This window comes from Gobio gobio (genome assembly GCF_949357685.1).
Source record: "Gobio gobio genome assembly, chromosome: 17".
In the NCBI taxonomy this organism is placed as follows: Eukaryota; Metazoa; Chordata; class Actinopteri; order Cypriniformes; family Gobionidae; genus Gobio; species Gobio gobio.
This window is the reverse complement of record NC_137110.1, coordinates 33,302,963-33,321,173: the sequence shown is the minus strand read 5'-3', so window position 1 is coordinate 33,321,173 and position 18,211 is coordinate 33,302,963. Positions and strand designations below refer to the sequence as shown.

The window sequence follows — 18,211 nt, the reverse complement described above, 5'->3', positions numbered from 1 at the left end:
TATTTAAACATCTGGAGGATAATGTACTTGAAGAAATCTTAGCTTTGTTTAATACGGTGTGGGCAGAAGGTTATTTGCCCAAGGAGTGGAAACATGCAGTTGTGGTTCCAATCTTGAAGTCAGGTAAAGAGGCATCAGACCCTAGCTCATAACGACCTATAGCACAGGCAGTGCTTTGTAAGGTTATGGAAAGGATGGTAACCAACAGACTGGTATATTTTTTAGAAACCAGAGGACTCGTTGTTGATGTCCAGAATGGTTTTAGGAATGGAAGATCAACAATGGAGTCAGTTACAGTTTTAGATCAGGATATTAAAAGGCCATTTAGTAATAAGGAAATAGTAGTGAGCGTATTTTTGATTCTTTGTGGAAGGAGGGATTAATGATTTAAATTTTTGACTTGGGAGTTAGGGGACGAATATTTAATTGGATTAAGGATTTTTTTAATGAAAAGAACAATTCAAGTAAAGGTTGGTAATGTTAGTTCAGAGACTGTGGAAATAGAAAATGGAACCCCACAGGGAAGTGTTATCAGTCCAGTTTGATTTAATATAATGATTAACGATATCTTTGGTAAAGTAGAGAGAGGATTTGGCCTTTCTTTATTTGCAGACGACGGGGCTATCTGGAAAAGAGGGCGTAATGCAGAGTTTTTTTTAAAACAGATTCAAAGAGCGTTCGCGTCTGTAGAGGAATGGGGAAATACATGGGGCTTCAAGATCTCTGCCTTAAAGAGTAAATATATGGTGTTTGGTTTTAAAAGAAAGTTACCCAATCAAGGGCTGTATATGTATGGGTCTCCTCTGGAGAAGGTAAAGGTTTTTAAATTTTTAGGTGTTTGGTTTGAAGAGCGTATGACATGGGCTGTGCATGTAGGTAAAATTGTGTTGAAGTGTGAAAAAGTGCTGAATGTTATGAGAAGTCTGGCTGGATGTGAATGGGGGGCTAATAGGGAGACAATGCTGCTAATTTTTCAGGCTATGATCAGATCTGCTCTTGATTATGGATGCTTTGTGTATGGGTCTGCCTCTAAAACTGTTCTTTCTAGGTTAGATGTGCTGCAGGCAAGGGCTTTGAGGCTTTGCTGTGGGGCCTTCAGAACCTCCCCAGTCCCTGCTCTGCTCATTGAAATTGGAGAAATGCCCTTATGGTTAAGGCGCATTAAGCTAGGGTTACAATACTGGGTAAAACTTAGTGGGTGTAATTATACCTTCCCAGCAAGGTGTCTGTTACAAGAGTCGGATGGAGGTACTATACAATATTTTTTGCCGAAGTAAATCAGTGGGCTAGGAAGATGAGTATGAAACAGGGAAGTATTGTAGAGCATGCTAGATGGCTACCTATGCCCTATTGGGTGCTGCCTGAACTAAACATTGAGCTGGGTTTTCTTGAAGGAAAAGACAAGTGGGAGGTGACACCAAGAATAGTTGAATATCTTAATTTAATAAGCGAGGATACTATGATTGTTTTTACAGATGGATCTAGAGATCCAGCTAATGGACGAGCGGGATTTGGGGTGTATGTAGAGTAGCTAGGGCTGAGGATTGGCCGACGCATTTCCAATGGAAGTTCTGTACTTACGACTGAGTTAATGGCAATTCTATGGGCACTATGGTGGATTGAGGAAGTCAGACATAGGGAAGTTATTATCTGTTCTGATTCTGCTGCTGCTCTGGTAACTTTAAGAGTAGGACAATCTAAAGCTCGACCTGACATTGTAAATGACATCTTGAGTGTTATTTTTAGGATTAGGTTTGTATGCAACGTCAGTTTTTGCTGGGTTCCTGGGCACAGTGGGGTGAGGGGGAATGATCAAGCGGACCACATTGCAAAGGAGAGTTTAGGAAGGGAAATAGATATCCATGTATCAATGGGGAGAGTGGAACTGAGAGAAATAATTAAAGAGGGCTTAATAAAAGAATGGCAGAGTGGGTGGGAAAAGGAAAGCAGGGGAAGACACTATTTTTCTTTACAATCTGATGTTAGGAAAACATGTCTTTGTGACTTCCTTTTACGTAGGGATTCAGTTAAACTGTGTAGATTGAGGTTGGGGCACTGTGGGTTAAATTATTATTTGTGCATTGTAGGAAAGCATGTCTCTGGCTTGTGTGACTGTGGGAGTATGGAGACAGTAGGACATGTTTTCCTGGAATGTAGAAGGTATAGGGCAGAAAGAAAGGATTTTTTTGTTAAATTGACCGGACTTGGAGTTGAGGCTTTTTCTGTTTTATCTTTGTTTGGACACAGTGACAAGCATAAACTGGTCTCCGAGGCAGTTCTACAATTCCTGCTTGACACAGGACTGTATGTAAGAATCTAGTTTAAATTTTGACCTGTGGAGGGCAGTAACACGCTTAGTAGCGTCTACACAGCCGGAATCCCACACGAAGAAGAAGACGAAGAAGATAGCGCACGGGTAGGTGGTGCACAGCACACTGTGGACAAGATGGTTGCCTCTTTGTGGCGGATCAGTGGGGCAGTGAATCGAGCTTTTGCTAAATCTGGCTACGTGAGTATTTGATGGCTTTGAAATGTATTACTGGCTTGAGGAATTTCAAACATTATATTTAAGTACACGCATATTAACCAGTCGATCTCCATGGTCACAGTGGCTGTCATTGGCCTTGTCAATGCCGGTGAGCTAGCTGATAGCTCAGTTACACTGAAGGTTAGATCTCTTACCGGTGTGAGAGTTTTGAGGATCAAGACACGAGTTTTTAATAGTTCTGTGAGCAAGTCACGTTTTAACTGTATTAAGATAGATATTGCACTTTTATGTTTCTTTTTCTTCTTGTTAAGTTTAACTGAACCTGAACGTTTATCTGACAAGGTCATTGTAAACGGACGTCGTCCTGATATATAGATACTTTTTCGTTTTATATTGTGAAACTATAGATATTTTTTAACCTTTTGTGACATTTCCCTTTCGTCAATTTTAATCAAATAACAAAAATACGTTAGCTGGAGGGCTGTCTCCTCAATGCGGTATTAAATTGCAACAAAACAACATACAATCTGGTTTGACGAAGAGCTAATTTTAAAGAACATTCAAATATGCTGTTCGTTTAAAATGTGTTGTTCGTTTATTTTGGTTAATGTAATTTTGAAAAACTATACTATACTGTTTAAAATAACTTATTTAATGGTCGAGATTTTTTTTTTTACCTTTATAGTATTAGTACAGAAATTACACCCTGATCTTTTTGATCCCCACAATAAATGTATTAAAAAAAAATATATGCAAAAAAAGAGGATCATATTATTGACCCAAAGAAGGTGAAGGTGTTGGGGGTATCTGTAGCAAGAGCTCTTTCCAGTCTTCTGCGTTCTGTTTCTCCTGACAATTTTTTCTTTGTATGAAAAAGAATACGAAATTGAAAGACAACAGAAACTGTGCACTTTTGGTCTGTTCTCTAAATTAAATAGACAATTAATACATCCCATGAGTAATTTACTGGAATGCACTATGAATTTCTAGATTTTCTCTTTTCAAGTTTGTTTTCACATGGATGCTTAACCTATTTTCTCCCACTTTCACTTCTATTCCTTATTAGCAGTGTTTACTGGAATGCTTCTAAAGTGGGGAAGTGGCATCAGAAAACATGAATGCATGAGCACAGAAACAGCCGTTTACATTTATAGAAAATGGTCTAATACATAAATCGGAAACATGAACATAGCATAACGTTCATATTCAGGGCATATGTATATACAATATACTTCATTTAAAAATACTAGAGTTAAAATTATTTTATTTTTTTCTCTCTCCTCCTTGTACATCATTCATGTATGTATTTTTATATGACACACTGACCTTTTTATTATTTAATTTTATTTTAAAGTGTAAACACAAAACCAAAACTGCAAATCTCTAAGCTACAGGCCAAATCAAGCACTTTATTCAAATCTTGTCTTTCTAATTCATATCATTGTATTAATTTCAAAAAGCAAGGCAAAAAAAAAAAAAAGATTAATGCAATGTGCACCATTATGTCTTTGTTTTTATTTTAGCCTCTTCTGCTGTCTCTGAGACGAGGACAGGCCTCTGTGTCATATGCTCAGAGCCTGCTCGGAGCTCCAGAAACTCGGCTCACTACCCTAAGCAATGGTTTGAGGATTGCCTCTGAAGAGACCAACCAGGCCACATGCACGGTGATTTAATGAGATAATGTTTTTATATATATGTATATGTGTGTATGTATGTGTGTATGTATGTGTGTATGTATGTGTGTATATATATATATATATATATGTGTGTGTGTATTAGTGCTGTGAATCGATTAAAAAAAATTAACTAATGAATAAAACAATTCTGTAATTATGATTAATCGCAATTAAAAAAACATTGGAGTTTTTAATATTTTGATATTGTAATAATTTCAGTTAAAGCTACACTATGTAACTTTTCCGTCCACTAGAGGTCGCCTGTTCAAAACAAAGGCGTAGTTTGATGACGGCACGTTTGAGCGCAGAATCTCGGGACATGTGGTCTTCACCTCACAGCCGGTGGAAAACAGTCAGGATAGGACTCGGGCAGAAATCATGTTCATGGATGCGATTATTAACATTACTGTAGTCTGAAGTAGAGCAGGAGCGGGTGTTGTGGAGCTGAGCAAGGCCGCAGGAGCGATTGAAGAGCGGGAAGGTTATTATGGCATAATCGCTGGCGGGACTTTTATTATGACACGGTTGCCGGCGCTACTTCCTCTTTTCCAGTCATGAGTCTGAGGTAACGCAACTCTGTTTATCGTATTAGATATATCTGAGTGTGTTGAAAAGTAAGTTATGACGTTCGGTCGGCGGCTGCTATGACACTTGTTCACAATGCAGTGAGAGTAAAGTGTTTCACTGAATAAAACCGGAGACGAGGGTGACGCAGATATGACGCAATCGACAGGCGACTCCCTCACACGCATAGCTCACACGTCCCGGTTCCTTGGTTAAAATAGCAATTTTCTCACGATTTACAAATAGTTTAAAACATTTGGGATATTCTAAGTACTCAACTGAACAAAATATATAACACTGGCCTAGTGGTTTCTGGATATTTTACTGCAAAAATCCTACATAGTTCACCTTTAATCTCCAAATTAATGAAGAAACAATTTAAAGACAGCATATTTTAAATATGTGTTGTAATGGCATCTTTTAATGAATGAAAGCCAGTATTACTGATACTAATGTCTCTATGAAACATTAATGACGTTACATTACGGTATAACTGAAAGCTACTAATTTCCACTTTTATTAGGCTTTAAAAAATAACAACTTTTAATTTAATTGAACTTTAAAACAATCTTTACATAAACCCATTATAATAAATGTTATATTTACCCATGGCCTTCCCACAGAAATTGAATAAAGATATCAACACCTTTCTTACCTGAATAAATAATTAATGAAATATAGATTAATCATCATTAAAGCTAAAAAAAAAAAAAAATTCTGTTCACGTTGTTCTTTGATGAAAATTAATGACAGACATCATCAGTGCTGCTGTCACTTTAAGATCGGCCACTGCCGACCATTACGCGGATCTGGCGTGCTGTCACGTGCATCTTTTCTCACAAGTTCATTTAAGATGTTATTTAACTATTTTAAGACTCCTAATATGAGAATACTCGACAAAACTGACATTGTGGCAAAATTCTCTGTGTTGTTGTTGTTTTTTTGTTCAAGAGCGAAAGAGAGCTCGATGTGTGCACGAGACGCACGCACGTTTGTGTGTGTGTGGCAGGGTGCGGATCCACTTGTCCGTGCGACACTTCTGTCATGCCGCACCCCACTTTATTCCTATGGGTGACATCAAGCGACTTTAACGCGCCCGCAAAGCATTCCGGGAAGGCGGTGCTGCATTTGAACAAATGCTGAGTGTCAAAAAAGCTGGCCGAAGCCCATCTTTATGCAAATTAATCTGTTGAACACGACGCGACTATCCAATAGAAGTAGGGCACATGGAGACCATACCTGTCCACACCATTTTTGCCAGGAGTCTCCCGTATTTCACACCCATCTCCCGACCCCCTCCTGTTTTGGGATTTCTCCCGGGAATCTCCCGTAATTTGTATAGCCCAAACATCGTTATATGAATAATCACATCAATATATTATTCCAAGGTTGTTCAGTTGCCAGATCTTGTATGAAATGCATCCTACTCATAGAATCAAAACATACATAGACTGTAAAAGGACACATACAAATTTCAACCCATTGGCAACCTACAACCTAGTTGCGCTGTTGATCTGCGCAGATAGTAGACGCGGGAAGTTGAATCAAGCATCACTGGTGGAACCGGGAGAAGACTCAGTCAGGTGGTAAATATTTCACGCAGCATCCGTTTTTTGTCATCCTTTGCCTTGAGTTACATCACGCTTTTATTCATGCAAATGCTTTTAAACCCTTCAAGAGCGACGAGGCAAAGAGAACGAGCTGTCTGACGCATTGAAAACTCGCGCCAATATCGCGTGCCAGATTTTACTAGATTTTACTACAGAAATTCCATTTTTTACTTTCTATTTCAGATAAATGCTGTTCTTTAGAACTTTCAATCCATCAAAGAATCCTAAAATAATTGATTCTGCATTTCCTTTTTGTACGTTTTTTTTAATTGCGTGATATAGGTCTTAAATTTAATTCATAATGGTCTAGGGCTGTAATCTCCCAGTCGATTAGTCGATTATTAGTCGATACGTTCTGGCTCGACCAAAATTCTGATTGGTCGATTTTTTTTGCCGCGTTCATTTCATTAGTTTTGCTGCGTTCATTTAATCAGTTTTGCCGCGCCTAGGGATGAAACGATTACCGGTTTCACGATAAACCACGATAAAATTCAGTGATGGTTAGTAATATCGTATAAAATTTTATTATCATTAAAACCGCGTGTGATTATCACGGTTGTGAAAAATCGCGGTAAATCTTGTCCAGTCAACGTCAGTCTGGCGCAGCGCACCGCTGTTTTCTGAATGAGGAGAAATGGCAGAAAGCAGTGACAGCACTCGGGGGATTGTTCAGCCTCTAAAAGGACAAAATCTGAGGCGTGGTCATATTTTGGCTTTTACAAAAGTCCTGAGGGAAACTTAATCTAAGATGGTCACCCTGTCTGCAAACATGCCAGAAGAAAGTCGCTGTAATAGGGAAAACACTTCAAAACTACGAACACAAGGCAAGTGGACTTTGACCTCAATACCAAACCTACGTCTGGGAAATAATAACGTGAAGCGAACGAACAAATTCAGACAAGACTAGGGTGACATTTAAGGGATAATAATCAGGGTTTGACATTAACAACCGCCATTTGCGAGTGTAACGTTATTTCGGCTGCACACTAGCCACTTACACGTGCTTCTATTGAGTTTATGAATGCAATATCTCATAATCAGAGGCGTTCAGATTAGCGGAGTTTTGTTCAGAGCGCGCGCCGCTCTCACACGCTGAAATCTGCACTCAAAGCAGAGATAAACGTGTGCTGTACGCAGGAGATTCATTCATCATACAGTGGATGACTTTTTTTGTTCTATTTCAGCAGCGAAAATGGTTTAAAAAAAACACAGCAGAACCACAGTGCATCTGATATGACTGGCATAACGCAGGCGAATTTAGGGACCGTCTGTAAAGTTACACACAACATTGGTAACGTTATACACGTTTCAAACTTCAATAGCATTTGAAGAGAATGACAGTCATAAAAAGACTGTAAAGTGTTCATCTAGGTGTCCGGTATGATGCACACATTTTGATATTTAATAAAATAAACTGTCAAATCATATGGAAATATGGATATGCATTATTTCACTAGGATACTGTTTGGGCTCTAACACAAAATATGCTAGATTTAAATGTGTCTGATAGAACACGGATGAGAATATTGCTTGGGAATATATTTACAGTGATAATATTAGAGATTATATTTACGACAAATTATTATTATTTATGCGTTATGCGTTGCTATTGACGACGGCCATTAAGGAAGGAAATCCCACAGAATCTAGCTTAAAAAAGTGCATAGAGCTGCTTGATTTATTTGTTGTTTGTTGAATTTCAAATATAAAACTTGTTGAAATGTTTTAAGTGTGTGCATCTGTTCTTTTTGAACACTTTCATTTCGTTTGAACAAAACCGTGATAATATTGATAACCGTGATAATTTGGGTCACTATAATCGTGATGTTAAATTTCCATACCGTTTCATCCCTAGCCGCGCCGCGTTCATTTCATCAGGTGGAAAGCAATAATTGCTAATGGGGGTGTTTTGAGAGCACCCCTGTTTCACAGGTAACAGTCTGCCTTCAGAACACCCCCATTGTTTCCACTTCTTTTGGATTAGCCCAGCCAACTGGCGAAGAGAAGTCTCTCGCGGGTCCTTTGTTTTTCATTCCCCGCTGGCTCAAACGCACACCCATAGCGGTAAATTTGAGGAACGCCCATCAACATACACATGAGGGGAAGCGTCACAACACCGCGTTAAGTGGATCTGTTCTGTCAGTTTTGCCGCGTTCATTTCATCAGTTTTGCCGAGCCACGTTCATTTCATTAGTTTTGCTGCGTTTATTTCATCAGTTTTGCCGCGCCGCGTTTATTTTCATGAGGTGGAAAGCACTAATTGCTAATGGGGGTGTTTTCAGAGCACCCCTGTTTCACAGGTAACAGTCTGCCTTCAGAACACGCCCATTGTTTTGACTTCTTTTGGATTAGCCCAACCCACTGGAGAAGAGACAGATTGAAGAAGGCTAGTTTTCTTGTATATTATTTATCTAATTGTGAGAGCGTTTTTTCTGCTCTTGATCTGGCTTGTTTAATAAATATTCCCTTTTTATTAAAGTGGACGTGCCTTTTGTGTTTAAGAGTAAAAGCTTTAAGTTAATAGTCTATTCGTGTCTCAGCCGCGAAGCTGAGCTCAGCTCCTGTTCGAGCTGCACAGAGTGGCTGAAATGATAGTGTCTGTCAGTTATTATAATACAAATGACAAAAACAATTGTCTAAATTATGTTGCATATTCCTCAAAAGTTCTTGTGATGATATCTAGTTGACAACATAGTCTATGACTTCCGAAAATATAGTACTATGATATTGCGCAGGTGCACGTGATGCAACGCTGTCAGAGCTGACAGACTCATGTGTCAAAAGACTAATTTCAGTGCAAAATAATCAGGTCAAAAACGATTTAATATTCTGCAAATAGCCTACTAGTTTATTTATAATTAATTTAGGCAGACAACAAGGCTACCAAGTACTGCGCACAGTGTGCAGCTTATTCATTTAACTTTTTTTTCCTAACGTCATTTTAGTCGATTTTTAGTCGAAAATTTCAGGACTTTAGTCGACCAAGATTTTCTTTGGTTGATTACAGCCCTATAATGGTCTTGAAAAGGTCTTAAAAAGTCTTAAATTTGACTTGGTGAAACCTGCAGATACCCTGTTACATTAAGTACAAATATACCGCCTTGTTTACTAAATGTCTGGTTGGGCCAGACAAAATTAAGTAAATCACTAGAGATGCACCGATTGATCGGCCAGGGATCGGAATTGGCCGATTTTCTGCATGATCGGTGATCGGCCGATCAGTCTCACGTGTCTCCGATTTTGAGCCGATCAGTCTACATGCGGCTGTGAGCACGAGCGCGGCCGCGACGTTGACGTCAGAGCCACACTCGCGCTCACAGCCGCATGCAAACACTAGAAGACACTAATTATGCCATTTGTAAAACATGTAAGGTTAAAATAAACCGCGGGGGATATATTATGTATGTATGTGTATATATATATGTATATATGTATGTATATGTATATATGTATGTGGATATGTATGTATATAAAAAACATTTAGCTGTGGTACCGAAATTGGTACCGAGTACCATAAAATTTTTATGGTATTGCTACCGACTACTGGAATTTTGGTATCGTGACATCCCTAGCCGGCAACATTTATTACCCAAATTACTGAACTATTATTTGGAGGAGTACTGTACACTTCAGGTTTGTTCATTCATATGATCTTTTGTATTTTAGTAAAAAAGAGAAAAAGGTCAATTTATAATGTTTTGTTTCATAAAGCAACTGATTTTCAGTTATTTGTTATTTCTACTTCTTTCCAGGCACAGAACACTTATTTTTTGAGAGTTGTTTAAGTGAGAGAAGATCCTGTTGTAATGTTTAATAATTTATTTTAGAATAAAAAAATTTTAGCTTTGAAGAAAAAGTGGATTTTTGTTTGTATATGCTTTCAATTATAGTTCTTAGAAAGAAAATCGGAATCGGCCGATCTCATTAACAAAAAATCGGAAATCGGAATCGGCCAAGAAAATTGCAATCGGTGCATCTCTATAAATCACTGAATCTTTCAGAACGGCAATAGCGTAGGGGTAAGACACATGGCATCAAGTTTTGATGCAAATCTACATGAGGTTCGAATCCGCCTTTAGCCGAACTCGCTCTACTCCCTTTTCCCATCACATATCAGATTAGAAAGGCATTTATTTTCAATAAAAATAAAGAAAATATTAGAAAAGTGCAAATAAAGCATCGAACGTGTTTAATAATACGTGTTTATCGGTTAGGGGTAGGTGAACAGACATGCCCTTAATTAGAGACGATAAAAGTGAGTGGGTCCAATATCATTGGTCGTAAAAAGTGGATGGGTCTTGTCCCACCCACATATAATGGTTTCGACGCCCATGCTTAAAAGAGTTAAATAACGTCTTAAATGAACTTAAAGAGGTGTGAGAAAACGAGACGTGTGTGTGTCTCACCGCTTCATCTGCGACAGCGAAAGATCTTAAAGGGTCATGAAACCCCCTGTTTAAGCAGCCGTCAGTTCTCACCACAGTTTTGAAAATGCTATAAAAGTGGGCGTGGTTAAGCTGCGGAGTGGAGGGGGATGAGGGGAGACTGACTTACAACAACATAGCAACGGCTTCTGATTCAGAGTATTATTTCACTCTCAGTAAAAACAACAACGCTTCCCAACAAATTGCAAAATATCATTACGTACCTTCTGAGACCATTTTCATCTAAAATAATGATAATGGCATAATAATGCAGGTACACCTTTTCAAAGATCAATAAACTTTTATTTCTAAAAACTATTTAACACTGAAAATGGAAAACATTTTAAATATCCACAATAAATGAACAAAACAACCAAAAACAATAAAAGCAATGGACTCGGCCTTGAACTTGAACCTTGAAAAAAATGAACTTGAATAAATACCAAAAAAAATTATAAAATGGATGAAAACTGCAACGGATGATTGTGTTTTAGGTGCATATTAGGGGTGGCACGGTTCACAAAACTCTTTTTCTTTTTCCTTTTTTTTTTCGTGCGATTAATTGATTTATTGAATATCGCGACAGGCCTACATAAAACAAATACATAAAATACATATCCTATGACAGCTATGTATTGCACAAATAAATGCACAGCCATTCGCATTTTCTCTGTATCGAAAATATATACGAACACGCTGTTGCATCATTGATAACTTTTTGAGGCTTATTTTGCAGTGTTTTATGAGCCGATTGGTTAATGGGCTATAAAGAGTGGTTACACTCAGTGTGGATGAATCGCGTTTGTATGAAGACTCAGGATCTACTGAAGAGAACTTATGCGACGCAGAAACTAATACAAAGCAAAAATATCACTCATTTTTGATCCATTAATGCATCTCTCTTACGATCTCACTTAAGAATGCGATCTCACTCTTTGAAGCGCCTGTAAATCAACGCGTGCTGCTGTGTTAAGCGAGGCATCTTCTCATAGGATAAGGAAACGCAGACTTGTGAGTTATTAAGCAAGCATCTTTTCAAAGGATAAGGACACACAGTCTCATGAATAATTAAGTGAGGCCTCTTCTCATTTGATAAGGACACACAGACTCATGAATAATTATGAGAATCGATGAGTCATCGCTGTACTATAGTACGACAAAGCATCACATTCTGTGACGTTGATACAAAGATGAATTTAAACCCGGAAGTTGAATATAGCAGATTTTTTTTTTTAATTAACTAGTTTTCTCCTACAATCAAAATGAATAGATGGTAACATTGACTTCTGTGATGCTAAACACTTATAACTCTGTTAAAATCTCAGAACATTTGGTTTAGGGTTTAATGACCCTTTAAAGTGACAGCAGTGCCGCCGCTCCCACCACGCGCATCACGCGAAGTGGGTGAAGTAGGGCGAAGTGCTGAGGGGGGCACCACAAGAAAATGCTCTCACCATTTAGCCTGCCTCTGTATTTAGCTCTGTATTTCTGCTCTGTATTTAGCCTGCCTCTGCCATCCAGCACCCCCCAAAATGTTAGAATGTAATTAGAATATCATCAAAAAGGTTATTTATTTCACTAATTCCATTCGAAAAGTGAAACTTGTATATTATATTCATTCATTACACACAGACTGATATATTTCAAATGTTTATTTCTTTTCATTTTGATGATTCTAACTGACAACAAGGAAAATCCCAAATTCAGCATCTCAGAAAATTTGAATATTGTGAAAAGGTTCAATATTGAAGACCCCTGGTGCCACACTCTAATCATCTAATTAACTCAAAACACCTGCAAAGGCCTTTAAATGGTCTCTGTCTAGTTCTGTAGGCTACACAATCATGGGGAAGACTGGTCGTCTTTTGGACAACTGTCAAGTCAGCATTGACACCTTGCACAAGGAGGGCAAGACACAAGAGGCTGGCTGTTCACAGAGCTCTGTGAGCTCTTAATAGAGAGGCAAAGGGAAGAAAAAGATGTGGTAGAAAAATAGTGTACTAGCAATAGGGATAACCACACCCTGGAGAGGATTGTTAAACAAAACCCATTCAAAAATGTGGGGGAGATTCACAAAGAGTGGACTGCAGCTGGAGTCAGTGCTTCAAGAACCACTACGCACCGACGTATGCAAGACATGGGTTTCAGCTGTCGCATTCCTTGTGTCAAGCCACTCTTGAACAACAGACAGTGTCAGAAGCGTCTCGTCTGGGCTAAAGACAAAAAGGACTGGACTGCTACTGAGTGGTCCAAAGTTATGTTCTCTGATGAAAGTAAATTTTGCATTTCCTTTGGAAATCAGGGTCCCAGAGTCTGGAGGAAGAGAGGAGAGGCACACACTCCACGTTGCTTGAGGTCTAGTGTAAAGTTTCCACAGTCAGTGATGGTTTGGGGTGCCATGTCATCTGCTGGTGTTGGTCCACTGTGTTTTCTGAGGTCCAAGGTCAACGCAGCCATATACCAAGTTTTAGAGCACTTCATGCTTCCTGCTGCTGACCAACTTAACGGAGATGCAGATTTCATTTTCCAACAGGACTTGGCACCTGCACACAGTGCCAAAGCAACCAGTACGTGGTTTAAGGACCATGGTATCCCTGTTCTTAATTGGCCAGCAAACTGAAAATCTATGGGGTATTGTGAAGAGGAAGATGCTATATGCCAGACCCAACAATGCTGAAGAGCTGAAGGCCACTATCAGAGCAATCTGGGCTCTCATAACACCTGAGCAGTCCCACAGACTGATCAACTCCATGCCACGCTGCACAACACCATGTGCATGTTGCTGCAGTTATTCAGGCAAAAGGAGCCCCAACTAAGTATTGAGTGCTGTACATGCTCATACTTTTCATGTTCATACTTTTCCCTTGGCCAAGATTTCTAAAAATCCTTTCTTTGTATTGGTCTTAAGTAATATTCTAATTTTCTGAGATACTGAATTTGGGATTTTCCTTAGTTGTCAGTTATAATCATCAAAATTAAAATAAATAAACATTCGAAATCTATCAGTCTGTGTGTAATGAATGAATATAACATACAAGTTTCACTTTTTGAACGGAATTAGTGAAATAAATCAACCTTTTGATGATATTCTGATTATATGACCAGCACCTGTATATGTATGTATGTATATGTGTATGTATGCGTGTTCATAAAAATAACAGGAGTAGAAAACCTAAATAGGGGTCCTTTTCCATTTACAAATGAGCATGTTTAACCAAAAGGAAATCAACTGCAAAAGTGCTGAATACTGCTAACTTAATCCTTTGTGCTTTTCATTTGTCTGGCTTTTGCAGGTCGGCCTTTGGATAGGTTGTGGGAGCAGATACGAGTCTGAGAAGAATAATGGCGCTGGATTTTTCCTGGAGCATATGGCATTTAAAGTATACATGATATCTTAACTCGTTCTCTCTAAATTAATGTTGCTGGGGTATTGCTGCTTCACAATACATGCCATGATGCAATTATATCACTGCATAAAGCATTATAATATATTCACATCATGTTCAATCTTAATTTTTGCCACGCAAAACTATTACAGTTTAAGGTTAATGTTTGCATTCAAAAGTGCAAATTCATTGAAATGACAGTTCTTTTCCTTATTCACCTCTTCTCACTTCGCTGTCCAATTTTAACACTTTCTATTATTCAAAGCTAAAGAACTTATTTGTATCCATTTCTATTCATGGGGCTTCCTATGAGCACATGGTGTAAAATTCTGAATTTTTGTTTATAGTGGAAACAAAAATTAATATGGTTTTGGGAAAATAGCCTTCCTTTTAGAAATGGTTTAGAATGCATGCACAACACATTCCATTAGCCAAATAATTAAAATCTGATTCACTAATTTGCATTCTTTCCTTCCTATTCCAAACTATTCTTGGATCAAGGGCACAAAGAAGCACCCTCAGTCTGCTCTTGAACAGGCAGTGGAGTCTATGGGAGCTCACCTGAGTGCATACACCTCTCGGGAACATACCGCTTACTACATGAAGACCCTTGCCAAGGACTTACCTAAAGGTTAGAGAACTAAAATATTAAAATCGACCCATTTCTCTAACTGCCGCAGCTTATTTATGCTTATGTATATTAAGTGACCTAAAATGGTATTTTAAAGGTCCCATGGCATGGATTTTTTATTTTATTTTATGTATTCTGAGGTGTACTTATATTGTTAGTATGATTTTTACATCATAAAATGTCATAATTTAGAAATAAAAGGCATTTTTTTCTATACTGATGTTTGCCCTCTGGCTGAATGCTCTGTTTCAAGGGGCGTGTCGGCTGTGAGACTTCAGTAAAAACGCCCACTGCTGTGATTGGCTGACATCTTTGCATTTGAAATGAGTATTAGATCTTGTAGTGGAGGGGGCGTGGTTTAACAAGGTCTATGAGGCACGAGCCTGCCCCGAGAGACGGATGGACCTGAGTTCACTTCTCATCTGTTCTCTCAGCACGTCTCAGTTCAGTGAACTGTTGTAGTTACTAGCATATACTTCAGGTTATTAGTTTATTTCTAGTCAGAGAGACTGTCACTCATGTCAGAAAGTTAGCAACTTTAGTAAATTGTGGATCAGCGCTGACTCGAGACGCGAACCGTTTGGAACGATTCAGTCCGATTTCATGAACTGGTTCGACCGGTTCACTAAAAAGAACCTGTCCAAAAGAACGATTTGTCCACGAACTGGACATCACCAGAGACGGAGTGATTGCTAACAAAGTTATATTGTAACTACTGAGTTGTGAGAGCGCTGTCAGCGCAAGTTTATTTTGTTTGTATCTGAGAGTTCTGAATAAACACAAGTCCCAGTCACGCTTAGCCCATCTTCCTCCTTATTCTACCAACTTTGTAACACATGTATTGTACCATTACAGCTGTCGAGATGAACGAGTTACGAGTAAGTGTTGATTATAGGATTATTTTTTGATATTTTCCTATGATATGAAAAGCGTCAGTGGCATTGAGTACACAGCGCAAACAAAGACACAACAGTGCAGTAATCGAATGTAATCCAGTTTATTGTGGGATAGCTGGCTTGCCTAGCTATCGGATGCCCTCACGCTTACCCCCCTTCTGCTTAATCTTGCGCTGCGTATGGCGCCTCCGCTGTGGGCGAGATGCAGTATTGGGGGTCGGTGATGTTGAAGGCCGACCGGTCAGTGCAGCCCGAGCTTCGGCGTGCGTGAGGTTTATCGCTGAAGATGTGGCTCTGCCGATGTTGAGCAGAAACTCACGACTATGCACATTTTAGAACAGATAGACGCGGCGAGGACGTACAAAAACACTGACTCACAAGATAGAAAACACGAAAACACCATTCTGTTGGGAGAGAGAGAAGCCGCAGCGTGTGCACGAATAATAAAGTTCTGTGTGAACTTGAATAATTAGCTATACTTCAGAAATCACTGATCACCGATCAGAAGGAACTGAAAAAAGAATTCTGTTTTCATTTATACATCCAAACACTGAGAAACTGCCAGCATTCACACGTTCACGAGCCATGATCTCTCGAGGACAAACAAATATGGCGCTCGCATTGGCGTGTCAAATTCTCTGGGTGGAGGAAAGGGAGGTAACCGTTCCATTTATGACGTCATAACAGGACAATTCAAGATCAGCTCGTCTAAGCTGTCATTTTCCCAAAGGCAGAGAAAGACAGCCAGAACTTGGTTTACACCGATCAAAATTTCTAGCCACTTGGGGACAATATTCAGGCTAGGGGAACTCATATTAATGTTGAAAAACCTCATAAAATGAAAATGTCATGCCATGGGACCTTTTAAGATCTTATTAGCAATGTCTCTTTATTGTATTGTTGCCTCTAGCGGTGGAGCTGTTGGCAGAAGTAGTGCAGAACTCATCTTTGAGTGAGGCTGAGATCGAGCAGCAGAGGAGTGTGGTGCTAAGAGAGCTGGAGGAAGTGGAAGGTAGCTTGCAGGATGTTTGCCTGGATCTGCTTCATGCTACTGCTTTCCAGGGTACTCCTCTGGGCCATAGTGTTCTTGGTCCCTCTGTCAACGCCAGGTATGCACACTGCCTCCAGGATGCAAGATATTGTAATTCATGTTTCAAATGCTTGAGTTTGTGTTATTCAGATTTAAAGACATCATGTAAATTCCTTCTGACATATTTGTCAGCTTTCGTTTTAGGCATGTAATCAAGGCCAAAAAACGCTTATGCTCGTGGTAGCTCTGGTGACCAGTGTTCCCTCAAATTTTTTTTTTTGCCGAGCAAAACTTTTCTCTATTGACATTTTGGCCACCTAAGCAAAAACATTCTTCAGTTTTAAATGCTTCAATTTCTTTTAATTTTATATTATTATAATATGAAAACAAACTGAAGCATCTAAATAGATCTAATAGCTAAATACTTTCAAGAAAAGTGAACATGTGAACTCTTTTATAGTTATCTAAACATCCCTGAAATCCACACACACAAATCTGAGGTATGTAACTGATGCATTTTGAGTTGGCACGCTACACCTGAGGCCTGTTGCATGAAGCTAGAGTAGGTTTAGTAGGGGTGGGAGAAAAGGTTGATGCATCGCGATTTGTTATCCAACGATTCAGAATCGATTCTCAAAAATTCAGAATCGATTCTGTGTTCAATTCAAACGGCCACTTCACCACTGTGTGCGCGCGCGGTCACTGGCCAAACAGAAAAACCCGTTGATAGGCGAGCGTTCGTATGCTGGTGAATTGGCTTCGTTTAAGATAAAATGGACAAACTACGACCTGCTCAGGGGCGTCGCACCCGTGGGGACACTTTTCCCGGTGAGAGGGTTCAACACCCGCACGTTTTATGCAGTTTTTCCGCAGTTTTGCACAAACGCCTTACAGCAGTCGCTGGGCCTGTCGCGATAGTCAATAAATCAATTAATTGCACGATAAAAAAATTAGCTCTAATTTTTCCGGCCGCGATAATTTCCATCGTCCGTTTTATATCCATTTTTGCCGAGCGTTACATTATATGATCACGCTCTTATACATATAAATGCTTCTAAGCGCGACAAGACACAAGAGAATGCGCTGTATGTCAATGTCGTGTGTGTGTGTGTGTGTGTGTGTGTGTGTGTGTGTGTCGACGCAGTCTCCTGTTCCCATCGAGTTCTCTTTTGCTCATGAACAAACAATAACAACAACACAGAGAATTTTGAGTATTCTCATATTAGGAGTCTTAAATTAGTTAAATAACGTCTTAAATTAACTTAGAGTTGTGAGGAAATGAGATGACGCGGATCTCACGCGCTGTCCCACGCATGTTTGTCATCGGCTGTTCTTAAAGTGACCGTAGCACTGATTATGCGTGTCATTAATGTTCATCAAAGAACAACGGGAACAGAGAAAATTGTAGCTTTAATGATAATTAATCTAGATTTCATTTATTATTTATGCAGTTAAGAAAGGTGTTGATAACTATTACATTTCTAACAGGGAAGGCCACAGGTAAAA

General features: G+C 39.1%; 1 protein-coding gene across 1 annotated transcript in view; it reads left to right on the top strand.

Moving 5' to 3' along the window:
* The first annotated feature begins 676 nt into the window (after positions 1-676).
* Positions 677-18,211, top strand: part of uqcrc1 (ubiquinol-cytochrome c reductase core protein 1) — a 44,380-nt gene continuing 26,845 nt past the window's right edge. Inside the window, exons 1-6 of the mRNA XM_079840968.1 lie at positions 677-812; positions 2,248-2,509; positions 4,012-4,152; positions 14,056-14,142; positions 14,650-14,779; positions 16,586-16,784. Coding sequence (XP_079697094.1) covers positions 2,447-2,509; positions 4,012-4,152; positions 14,056-14,142; positions 14,650-14,779; positions 16,586-16,784 — 620 coding nt within the window. The 5' untranslated portion in view covers positions 677-812; positions 2,248-2,446. The remainder of the gene's footprint in view (positions 813-2,247; positions 2,510-4,011; positions 4,153-14,055; positions 14,143-14,649; positions 14,780-16,585; positions 16,785-18,211) is intronic.